At 44.4% G+C, this 12,165-nt stretch overlaps 1 protein-coding gene across 1 annotated transcript in view; it reads right to left on the bottom strand.

Annotated features, from left to right (window-relative positions):
• Positions 1-302: 302 nt before the first annotated feature.
• Positions 303-12,165, bottom strand: part of LOC135531564 (bifunctional heparan sulfate N-deacetylase/N-sulfotransferase 4-like) — a 49,913-nt gene continuing 38,050 nt past the window's right edge. Inside the window, exons 6-9 of the mRNA XM_064959572.1 lie at positions 4,643-4,730; positions 4,239-4,393; positions 3,547-3,732; positions 303-440 (exon numbers count right to left, since the gene is read on the bottom strand). Coding sequence (XP_064815644.1) covers positions 303-440; positions 3,547-3,732; positions 4,239-4,393; positions 4,643-4,730 — 567 coding nt within the window. The remainder of the gene's footprint in view (positions 441-3,546; positions 3,733-4,238; positions 4,394-4,642; positions 4,731-12,165) is intronic.

Here is a 12,165-nt window from a genome sequence, read left to right as displayed (position 1 = left end):
GGACAGTAAGGGAGTTAACTCACTGGGTTCAGTAGGACAGTAAGGAGTTAACTCACTGGGTTCAGTAGGACAGTAAGGAGTTAATTAACTCACTGGGTTCAGTAGGACAGTAAGGAGTTAATTAACTCACTGGGTTCAGTAGGACAGTAAGGAGTTAATTAACTCACTGGGTTCAGTAGGACAGTCAGGAGTTAACTCACTGGGTTCATTAGGACAGTAAGGGGTTAATTAGCTCACTGGGTTCAGTAGGACAGTAAGGAGTTAATTAACTCACTGGGTTCAGTAGGACAGTAAGGGGTTAATTAACTCACTGGGTTCAGTAGGACAGTCAGGAACAGCTCTCCTCCCATGATGCTGTTGTCCAGTTCTTTAGGTCCTCCAGGATAGTCCTTATAGTAAATGGTGTGTGTGAACAACCCACACGTCTGACGCGGCAGCACCTACACACACACACACACACACACACACACACACACACACACACACACACACACACACACACACACACACACACACACACACACACACACACACACACACACACACACACACACACACACACACACACACACACACACACACACACATACAAAAAAAACAGAATTGTAAATTAGGAAAGGAGAGGAGAGGACAGATAGACTAACTTCAGTTAGTGCTAAATACGGCTGCTAGAATCCTGACTAGAACCAAAACATTTGATCATATTACTCCAGTGCTAGCCTCCCTACACTGGCTTCCTGTCAAAGCAAGGGCTGATTTCAAGGTTTTATTGATAACCTACAAAGCATTACATGGGCTTGCTCCTACCTATCTCTCTGATTTGGTCCTGCTGTACATACCTACACGTACGCTATGGTCACAAGACGCTGGCCTCCTAATTGTCCCTAGAATTTCTAAGCAAACAGCTGGAGGCAGGGTCTGCCTACCCATGTCAGAGACGCAGACTCGGTCTCAACCTTTAAGTCTTTACTGAAGACTCATCTCTTCAGTGGGTCCTATGATTGAGTGTAGTCTGGCCCAGGAGTGTGAAGGTGAACGGAAAGGCTCTGGAGCAACGAACCACCCTTGCTGTCTCTGCCTGGTCGGTTCCCCTCTTTCCACTGGGATTCTCTGCCTCTAACCCTATTACAGGGGCTGAGTCACTGGCTTAGTGGTGCTCTTCAAATCCATCCCTAGGAGGGGCGCATCATTTGAGTGGGTACGGTCACTAACGTGATCTTCCTGTCTGGGTTGGCGCCCCCCCCTTGGGTTGTGCCGTTGCGGAGATCTTTGTGGGCTATACTCGACCTTGTCTCAGGATGGTAAGTTGGTGGTTGAAGATATCCCTCTAGTGGTGTGGGGGCTGGGCTTTGGCAAAGTGGGTGGGTTTATATCCTACCTGTTTGGCCCTGTCCGGGGGTATCATCGGATGGGGCCACAGTGTCTCCTGACCCCTCCTGTCTCAGCCTCCAGTATTTATGCTGCAGTAGTTTATGTGTCAGGGGGCAAGGGTCAGTTTGTTATATCTGGAGTACTTCTCCGGTGTCCTGTGTGAATTTAAGTGTGCCTTCTCTAATTCTCTCTTTCTCTCTTTCTTTTTCTCTCTCGGAGGACCTGAGCCTGAGGACCATTACTCAGGACTACCTGGCATGATGACTCCTTGCTGTCCCCAGTCCACCTGGCCGTGCTGCTGCCCCAGTTTCAACTGTTCTGCTGTTTTCAACTCTCTATAGACAGCAGGAGTGGTAGAGATACTCTGAATGATCGGCTATGAAAAGCCAACTGACATTTACTCCTGAGGTGCTGACCTGCTGCACCCTCGACAACTACTGTGATTATTATTATTTGACCATGCTGGTCATTTATGAACATTTGAACATCTTGGTCATGTTCTATTATAATCTCCACCCGGCACAGCCAGAAGATAGCTGGCCATCCCTCATAGCCTGGTTCCTCTCTAGGTTTATAATCTCCACCCGGCACAGCCAGAAGAGGACTGGCTACCCCACATAGCCTGGTTCCTCTCTAGGTTTATAATCTCCACCCCACATAGCCTGGTTCCTCTCAGTCCTTTCTAGGGAATTTTTCCTAGCCACTGTGCTTCTACACCTGCATTGCTTGCTGTTTGGGGTTTTAGGCTGGGTTTCTGTACAGCACTTCGAGATATCAGCTGATCTAAGAAGGGCTATATAAATACATTCGATTTGAGATGGGAGGGGAGATGAGAGGTTAAGTGAAGAGATACACACAGAACTATTTGACCAAACCAACTGCCTACACTGATATAGCTGACACTGAAATACACAGTGGCTTCAGACAGTATTCATACCCCTACACTTATTCCCTCTGCCCTTGTGTTTTAGGCTATTGTCCTGCTGAAAGGTGAATTCATCCCCCAGTGTCTGGTGGAAAGCAGACTGAACCAGGTTTTCCTCGAGGATTTTTGCTTGGCTCCATGCCGTTTCTTTTTTATCCTGAAAAACTCTCCAGTCCTTAACGATGACAAGCATACCCCATAACTTGATGCAGCCACCACTATGCTTGAAAATATGGAGACTTAGTAATGTGTTTTATTGGATTTGTCCCAAACATAACACTTTCAGGACTAAAAGCTTTGCAACATTTTTTGTATTAATTAGTGAAGTTGTTGCAAACAGGATGCATGTTTTGGAATATTTGTATTCTGTACAGGCTTCCTTCTTTTCACTCTGTCATTTAGGTCAGTATTGTGGAGTAACTACAATGTTGTTGAGCCATCCTCAGTTTTCTCCTATCACAGCCATTAAACTCTGTAACTGTTTTAAAGTCACCATTGGCCTCATGGTTAAATCTCTGAGCAGTTTCCTTCCTCTCCGGCAACTGAGTTAGGAAGGACACCTGTATCTTTGTAGTGACTGGGTGTATTGATACACCATCCAAAGTGTAATTAATAACTTCACCGAGCTTTTTTTCATTTTTACCCATCTACCAATCGGTGTCCCTCTTTGCAAGGTTTGAAATTCACTCTTCGACTGAGGGACCTTACAGATAATTATATGTGAGGGGTACAGAGATGAGGTAGTAATTCAAATATAATGTTAAACACTATAATTGCACACAGATTGAGTCCATGACACTTAAAATGTGACTTTTTAAGCATATCTTCACTCATGAACTTATTGAGTCTGAGTGTTCTAAATGTCTGAGTGTTCTAAATGTTCTGAGCATTCTAAATGTTCAGTGTTCTAAATGTCTGAGTGTTCTAAATGTTCAGAGTGTTCTAAATGTTCAGAGTGTTCTTAATGTTCAGAGTGTTCTAAATGGTCCGAGTGTTCTAAATGGTTTGAGCATTCATAACAAAGGGGTTGAATAATTATTGATTCAAACTGTTCCACCTTTTTCATGTTTTATTAATTTAGAAAAATGTACACTTTGAGATTATGGGGTATTGTGTGTAGGTCAGTGACAAAATCTCTCAGTTGAATCCATTTAAAATTCTGTATAGAATAAGGCTGTAACGCAACCATGTGGAAAAAGTCAAGGGATGTGAATTCTTTCTGACGGCAGTGTACCATTGTGTTTCCTCACCATAATATCATTGTGTATGAATCCTTTGCGGTATCTAGCAGGTTTGAGGTGAGGGTATTCCTCAGTAGATGTAACCCTGATGTTCCACACCTTCCTCCACGTCTCATACAGCTGGAGATGAACAGGGTAGACTCCTGAATGGTGGGGTGCAACAGCATAACCCTGGTCTACTGGAATACCATGATGCTACAGGGGGGAGAGAGAGAGGGAGAGAGAGAGAGAGAGAGAGAGAGAGAGACATATAGAGAGAGAGACATAGAGAGAGAGAGACAGAGAGAGAGAGAGAGAGAGAGACAGAGAGAGAGAGGGAGAGAGACAGAGAGAGAGAGAGAGAGAGAGAGAGAGAGAGAGAGAGAGAGAGAGAGAGAGAGAGATAGAGACATAGAGAGAGAGACAGAGAGAGAGAGAGACAGAGAGAGAGAGGGAGAGAGACAGAGAGAGAGAGACAGAGAGAGAGAGGGAGGGAGACAGAGAGAGAGAGAGTGAGAGACAGAGAGAGAGAGAGAGAGAGAGAGAGAGAGACAGAGAGAGAGACAGAGAGAAAGAGGGAGAATCACATCACCGTGGATTTTAATGAGTTTTATTCTGTTTGAAAATGACAATAAAAAGCTGTTAAAGTCTGATTACCACTAATAATTTACACACCAGGGTGTGTGTGTGTGTGTGTGTGTGCGCGTGTGCGTGTGTCTCACCAGAGCGAAGTCCTTGTTAAGGACCATCTGCTCCAGCAGAGAGGTGAGGTTGTTGAAGAGGTGTGGCTGCATGTGGCTGTACATGTGAGGGAACCACCAGAACTCTGATACAGAACCGAGCAGCACATCATCCCCCTCATCCTCTTCATCTGTACCTGGAAACCACTCAGACACACACACACACACACACACACACACACACACACACACACACACACACACACACACACACACACACACACACACACACACACACACACACACACACACAGTAGTTCTGACAGGTTCTGTCAGTAGTTATATGACTGGTTCTGACTGGTTCTGACAGTAGTTATATGACTGGTTACTGTCTCTATATAATTACTGTACTTAATATGATAGAACATTGTAACATTGTACTGTACCTGTATGGTAGAACTTTCCAGAGAAGCCCAGATTAAAGGTGAAGTTGGTGATTTGAGATCTCAGCTGGTTCTGAGTGTCCAGGAGGGCCTGGAGAAAGAGAGAGAGAGTTGTGTAAGATTTGTTATATGATCTCTTCTAAATGTCTGAGTGTTATGAATGTCTAAGTGTTATAAATGTTGTGAGTGTTCAAAATGCCTGGGTGTTCTAAATGTTCTGAGTGTTCTAAATGTTCTGAGTGTTCTAAATGTTCTGAGTGTTCTAAATGTCTAAGTGTTATAAATGTCTAAGTGTTATAAATGCCTGGGTGTTCTAAATGTTCTGATTGTTCTAAATGCCCGAGTGTTCTAAATGTGGAGTGTTCTAAATGTTCTGAGTGTTCTAAATGTTCTGAGTGTTCTAAATGTTCTGAGTGTTCTAAATGCCTGAGTGTTCTAAATGGTCTGAGTGTTCTAAATGTTCTGAGTGTTCTAAATGTCTAAGTGTTATAAATGTCTAAGTGTTATAAATGTTGTGAGTGTTCAAAATGCCTGGGTGTTCTAAATGTTCTGATTGTTCTAAATGCCCGAGTGTTCTAAATGTGGAGTGTTCTAAATGTTCTGAGTGTTCTAAATGTTCTAAATGCCTGAGTGTTCTAAATGATCTGAGTGTTCTAAATGTTCTGAGTGTTCTAAATGTTGTGAGTGTTCTAAATGTTCCGAGTGTTCTAAATGTTCCGAGTGTTCTAAATGCCGGAGTGTTCTAAATGCCTGAGTGTTCTAAATGTTGAGTGTTCTAAATGCCTGAGTGTTCTAAATGCCTGAGTGTTCTAAATGTGGAGTGTTCTAAATGTTCTCAGTGTTCCAAATGTTCTCAGTGTTCTAAATGTCCGAGTGTTCTAAATGTCCGAGTGTTCTAAATGTCTGAGTGTTCTAAATGTCTGGGGTGTTCTAAATGTCTGAGTGTTTTAAATGTTTGGGTGTTCTAAATGTCTGAGTGTTTTAAATGTCTGGGTGTTCTAAATGTCCGGGTGTTCTAAATGTCTGAGTGTTTTAAATGTCTGGGTGTTCTAAATGTCCGGGTGTTCTAAATGTCTGAGTGTTTTAAATGTCTGGGTGTTCTAAATGTCCGGGTGTTCTAAATGTCTGAGTGTTCTAAATGTCTGCGTGTTTTAAATGTCTGAGTGTTTTAAATGTCTAAGTGTTATAAATGTCTAAGTGTTATAAATGTTGTGAGTGTTCAAAATGCCTGGGTGTTCTAAATGTTCTGATTGTTCTAAATGCCCGAGTGTTCTAAATGTGGAGTGTTCTAAATGTTCTGAGTGTTCTAAATGTTCTAAATGCCTGAGTGTTCTAAATGATCTGAGTGTTCTAAATGTTCTGAGTGTTCTAAATGTTGTGAGTGTTCTAAATGTTCCGAGTGTTCTAAATGTTCCGAGTGTTCTAAATGCCGGAGTGTTCTAAATGCCTGAGTGTTCTAAATGTTGAGTGTTCTAAATGCCTGAGTGTTCTAAATGCCTGAGTGTTCTAAATGTGGAGTGTTCTAAATGTTCTCAGTGTTCCAAATGTTCTCAGTGTTCTAAATGTCCGAGTGTTCTAAATGTCAGAGTGTTCTAAATGTCTGAGTGTTTTAAATGTCTGGGGTGTTCTAAATGTCTGAGTGTTTTAAATGTTTGGGTGTTCTAAATGTCTGAGTGTTTTAAATGTCTGGGTGTTCTAAATGTCCGGGTGTTCTAAATGTCTGAGTGTTTTAAATGTCTGGGTGTTCTAAATGTCCGGGTGTTCTAAATGTCTGAGTGTTTTAAATGTCTGGGTGTTCTAAATGTCCGGGTGTTCTAAATGTCTGAGTGTTCTAAATGTCTGCGTGTTTTAAATGTCTGAGTGTTTTAAATGTCTAAGTGTTATAAATGTCTAAGTGTTATAAATGTTGTGAGTGTTCAAAATGCCTGGGTGTTCTAAATGTTCTGATTGTTCTAAATGCCCGAGTGTTCTAAATGTGGAGTGTTCTAAATGTTCTGAGTGTTCTAAATGTTCTAAATGCCTGAGTGTTCTAAATGATCTGAGTGTTCTAAATGTTCTGAGTGTTCTAAATGTTGTGAGTGTTCTAAATGTTCCGAGTGTTCTAAATGTTCCGAGTGTTCTAAATGCCGGAGTGTTCTAAATGCCTGAGTGTTCTAAATGTTGAGTGTTCTAAATGCCTGAGTGTTCTAAATGCCTGAGTGTTCTAAATGTGGAGTGTTCTAAATGTTCTCAGTGTTCCAAATGTTCTCAGTGTTCTAAATGTCCGAGTGTTCTAAATGTCCGAGTGTTCTAAATGTCTGAGTGTTTTAAATGTCTGGGGTGTTCTAAATGTCTGAGTGTTTTAAATGTTTGGGTGTTCTAAATGTCTGAGTGTTTTAAATGTCTGGGTGTTCTAAATGTCCGGGTGTTCTAAATGTCTGAGTGTTTTAAATGTCTGGGTGTTCTAAATGTCCGGGTGTTCTAAATGTCTGAGTGTTTTAAATGTCTGGGTGTTCTAAATGTCCGGGTGTTCTAAATGTCTGAGTGTTCTAAATGTCTGCGTGTTTTAAATGTCTGAGTGTTTTAAATGTCCGGGTGTTCTAAATGCCGGAGTGTTCTAAATGCCTGAGTGTTCTAAATGTGGAGTGTTCTAAATGCCTGAGTGTTCTAAATGTGGAGTGTTCTAAATGTTCTCAGTGTTCCAAATGTTCTCAGTGTTCTAAATGTCCGTGTGTTCTAAATGTCCGAGTGTTCTAAATGTCTGAGTGTTTTAAATGTCTGGGGTGTTCTAAATGTCTGAGTGTTTTAAATGTTTGGGTGTTCTAAATGTCTGAGTGTTTTAAATGTCTGGGTGTTCTAAATGTCCGGGTGTTCTAAATGTCTGAGTGTTTTAAATGTCTGGGTGTTCTAAATGTCCGGGTGTGTTAGATCTCATGTGTTACATTCTCCTACATTCATTTTACATTTCCACAAACTTCAAAGTGTTTTCTTTCAAATGATACCAATATTATGCATAGTTAAATAAAGGTTACATTTGAAATAATAAAAAATAATATCAGGCAGTTAGACTTGGGTGTCATTTTCCTCCCCCCTCTCTCTCCTCTCTCTCCTCTCTCTTTCCCCTTCCCTCCTCTCCTCTCCCCTCTCCTCTCTCTCATCTCTCTCCTCTCTCCTTTCTCTCCTCTCTCTTTCCCCTTCCATCCTCTCCCTTCTCCTCTCTCTCCTCTTTCTCATCTCTCTCATTCCCCTTTTTCTCTTTCCCCCCTCTTCTCTTCTCTCCCCTTCCCTTTCTCTCCTCTCTTTCCCCTTCCCTCCTCTTCCCTCTCTTCTCTTCTCTCCCCTTCCCTTTCTCTCACTCTCATTCCCCTTTCTCTCTTTCCCTAACTCTTCTCTTCTCTCCCATTCCCTTTCTCTCCTCTCTTTCCCCTTCCCCCTCTCTCCTTCCCTTTCTCTCCTCTCTTTCCCCTTCCCCCCTCTCTCCTTCCCTTTCTCTCCTCTCTTTCCCCTTCCCTCCTCTTCCCTCTCTTCTCTTCTCTCCCCTTCCTCTCCTCTTTCCCCTTCCCTCCTCTTCCCTCTCTTCTCTTCTCTCCCCTTCCTCTCCTCTTTCCCCTTCCCTCCTCTTCCCTAACTCTTCTCTTCTCTCCCCTTCCCTTTCTCTCCTCTCTTTCCCCTTCCCTCCTCTTCCCTCTCTTCTCTTCTCTCCCCTTCCTCTCCTCTTTCCCCTTCCATCCTCTTCCCTCTCTTCTCTTCTCTCCCCTTCCCTCTCTCTCCTCTCTCTCCTCCCCTTTCTCTCCTCTCTCTTCCCCTTCCCTCCTCTCCCCTCTCTTCTCTCTCCCCCTCTCTTCTCTCTCCCCCCCTCTCTCTTCTCTCTTCCTCCTTCTCTCTCATTCTCCTCCCCCTCTCATTCCATTTCCCTCTCCCCCATATTTCTCCTCCTCTACTTCCATACTTCTCTCTGTGAAAATGTCAAATTCTCTGAAGACAACTGTTTTATTTTAAAGGAAGGCTGATACAGCAGGAATGAATGGCTGTATCATTCTCTTGTCTCTTTCTCTCAGTCTGTCTCTTCTCTCTCCATCTATCCCCGTCTCTCTCTCTTTCTCTCAGTCTGTCTCTCCTCTCTCCATCTATCCCCGTCTCTCTCTCTTTCTCTCAGTCTGTCTCTCCTCTCTCCATCTATCCCGTCTCTCTCTTTCTCTCAGTCTGTCTCTCTCCTCTCTCCATCTGTCCTCATCTCTCTCTCTTTCTCTCAGTCTGTCTCTCTCCTCTCTCCGTCTGTCCTCATCTCTCTCTCTTTCTCTCAGTCTGTCTCTCTCCTCTCTCCGTCTGTCCTCATCTCTCTCTCTTTCTCTCAGTGTCTCTCTCCTCTCTCCGTCTGTCCTCATCTCTCTCTCTTTCTCTCAGTCTGTCTCTCTCCTCTCTCCGTCTGTCCTCATCTCTCTCTCTTTCTCTCAGTCTGTCTCTCTCCTCTCTCTGTCTGTCCTCATCTCTCTCTCTTTCTCTCAGTCTGTCTCTCTCCTCTCTCCGTCTGTCCTCATCTCTCTCTCTTTCTCTCAGTGTCTCTCTCCTCTCTCCGTCTGTCCTCATCTCTCTCTCTTTCTCTCAGTCTGTCTCTCTCCTCTCTCCGTCTGTCCTCATCTCTCTCTCTTTCTCTCAGTCTGTCTCTCTCCTCTCTCTGTCTGTCCTCATCTCTCTCTCTTTCTCTCAGTCTGTCTCTCTCCTCTCTCTGTCTGTCCTCATCTCTCTCTCTTTCTCTCAGTCTGTCTCTCTCCTCTCTCTGTCTGTCCTCATCTCTCTCTCTTTCTCTCAGTCTGTCTCTCTCCTCTCTCCGTCTGTCCTCATCTCTCTCTCTTTCTCTCAGTGTCTCTCTCCTCTCTCCGTCTGTCCTCATCTCTCTCTCTTTCTCTCAGTCTGTCTCTCTCCTCTCTCCGTCTGTCCTCATCTCTCTCTCTTTCTCTCAGTCTGTCTCTCTCCTCTCTCCGTCTGTCCTCATCTCTCTCTCTTTCTCTCAGTGTCTCTCTCCTCTCTCCGTCTGTCCTCATCTCTCTCTCTTTCTCTCAGTCTGTCTCTCTCCTCTCTCCGTCTGTCCTCATCTCTCTCTCTTTCTCTCAGTCTGTCTCTCTCCTCTCTCTGTCTGTCCTCATCTCTCTCTCTTTCTCTCAGTCTGTCTCTCTCCTCTCTCCGTCTGTCCTCATCTCTCTCTTTTCTCTCAGTGTCTCTCTCCTCTCTCCGTCTGTCCTCATCTCTCTCTCTTTCTCTCAGTCTGTCTCTCTCCTCTCTCCGTCTGTCCTCATCTCTCTCTCTTTCTCTCAGTCTGTCTCTCTCCTCTCTCTGTCTGTCCTCATCTCTCTCTCTTTCTCTCAGTCTGTCTCTCTCCTCTCTCTGTCTGTCCTCATCTCTCTCTCTTTCTCTCAGTCTGTCTCTCTCCTCTCTCTGTCTGTCCTCATCTCTCTCTCTTTCTCTCAGTCTGTCTCTCTCCTCTCTCCGTCTGTCCTCATCTCTCTCTCTTTCTCTCAGTGTCTCTCTCCTCTCTCCGTCTGTCCTCATCTCTCTCTCTTTCTCTCAGTCTGTCTCTCTCCTCTCTCCGTCTGTCCTCATCTCTCTCTCTTTCTCTCAGTGTCTCTCTCCTCTCTCCGTCTGTCCTCATCTCTCTCTCTTTCTCTCAGTCTGTCTCTCTCCTCTCTCCGTCTGTCCTCATCTCTCTCTCTTTCTCTCAGTCTGTCTCTCTCCTCTCTCTGTCTGTCCTCATCTCTCTCTTTTCTCTCTCAGTCTGTCTCTCTCCTCTCTCTGTCTGTCCTCATCTCTCTCTCTTTCTCTCAGTCTGTCTCTCTCCTCTCTCCGTCTGTCCTCATCTCTCTCTCTTTCTCTCAGTCTGTCTCTCTCCTCTCTCCGTCTGTCCTCATCTCTCTCTTTTCTCTCAGTCTGTCTCTCTCCTCTCTCTGTCTGTCCTCATCTCTCTCTTTTCTCTCAGTCTGTCTCTCTCCTCTCTCCGTCTGTCCTCATCTCTCTCTCTTTCTCTCAGTCTGTCTCTCTCCTCTCTCCGTCTGTCCTCATCTCTCTCTCTTTCTCTCAGTCTGTCTCTCTCCTCTCTCTGTCTGTCCTCTTCTCTCTCTCTTTCTCTTTCAATCTCTACCCTTTTCAGACATTCCCCCTTCCCTTCTGTCCTGTCCCCTCTATCTCTCTCTACCTTCTCTATCTCTCTCTACCTTCTCTATCTCTCTCTACCTTCTCTATCTCTCTCTACCTTCTCTATCTCTCTCTACCTTCTCTATCTCTCTCTACCTTCATCTCCCTTCTGTCCTGTCCCCTCTATCTCTCTCTACCTTCTCTATCTCTCTCTACCTTCTCTATCTCTCTCTACCTTCTCTACCTCTCTCTACCTTCTCTATCTCTCTCTACCTTCTCTATCTCTCTCTACCTTCATCTCCCTTCTGTCCTGTCCCCTCTATCTCTCTCTACCTTCTCTATCTCTCTCTACCTTCTCTATCTCTCTCTACCTTCTCTATCTCTCTCTACCTTCTCTATCTCTCTCTACCTTCATCTCCCTTCTGTCCTGTCCCCTCTATCTCTCTCTACCTTCTCTATCTCTCTCTACCTTCTCTATCTCTCTCTACCTTCTCTACCTCTCTCTACCTTCTCTATCTCTCTCTACCTTCTCTATCTCTCTCTACCTTCATCTCCCTTCTGTCCTGTCCCCTCTATCTCTCTCTACCTTCTCTATCTCTCTCTACCTTCTCTATCTCTCTCTACCTTCTCTATCTCTCTCTACCTTCTCTATCTCTCTCTACCTTCATCTCCCTTCTGTCCTGTCCCCTCTATCTCTCTCTACCTTCTCTACCTCTCTCTACCTTCATCTCCCTTCTGTCCTGTCCCCTCTATCTCTCTCTACCTTCTCTATCTCTCTCTACCTTCATCTCCCTTCTGTCCTGTCCCCTCTATCTCTCTCTACCTTCTCTATCTCTCTCTACCTTCTCTATCTCTCTCTACCTTCATCTCCCTTCTGTCCTGTCCCCTCTATCTCTCTCTACCTTCTCTATCTCTCTCTACCTTCTCGATCTCTCTCTACCTTCATCTCCCTTCTGTCCTGTCCCCTCTATCTCTCTCTACCTTCTCTATCTCTCTCTACCTTCATCTCCCTTCTGTCCTGTCCTCTCTACCTTCTCTATCTCTCTCTACCTTCTCTATCTCTCTCTACCTTCATCTCCCTTCTGTCCTGTCCCCTCTATCTCTCTCTACCTTCTCTATCTCTCTCTACCTTCTCTATCTCTCTCTACCTTCTCTACCTCTCTCTACCTTCTCTATCTTTCTCTACCTTCTCTATCTCTCTCTACCTTCATCTCCCTTCTGTCCTGTCCCCTCTATCTCTCTCTACCTTCTCTATCTCTCTCTACCTTCTCTATCTCTCTCTACCTTCTCTATCTCTCTCTACCTTCTCTATCTCTCTCTACCTTCTCTATCTCTCTCTACCTTCATCTCCCTTCTGTCCTGTCCCCTCTATCTCTCTCTACCTTCTCTACCTCTCTCTACCTTCATCTCCCTTCTGTCCT

This window comes from Oncorhynchus masou, unplaced genomic scaffold, assembly GCF_036934945.1.
Source record: "Oncorhynchus masou masou isolate Uvic2021 unplaced genomic scaffold, UVic_Omas_1.1 unplaced_scaffold_1647, whole genome shotgun sequence".
Lineage (NCBI taxonomy): Eukaryota > Metazoa > Chordata > Actinopteri > Salmoniformes > Salmonidae > Oncorhynchus > Oncorhynchus masou.
The sequence above is the reverse complement of the archived record's forward strand: the minus strand, read 5'-3'. Positions and strand labels throughout refer to the sequence as shown.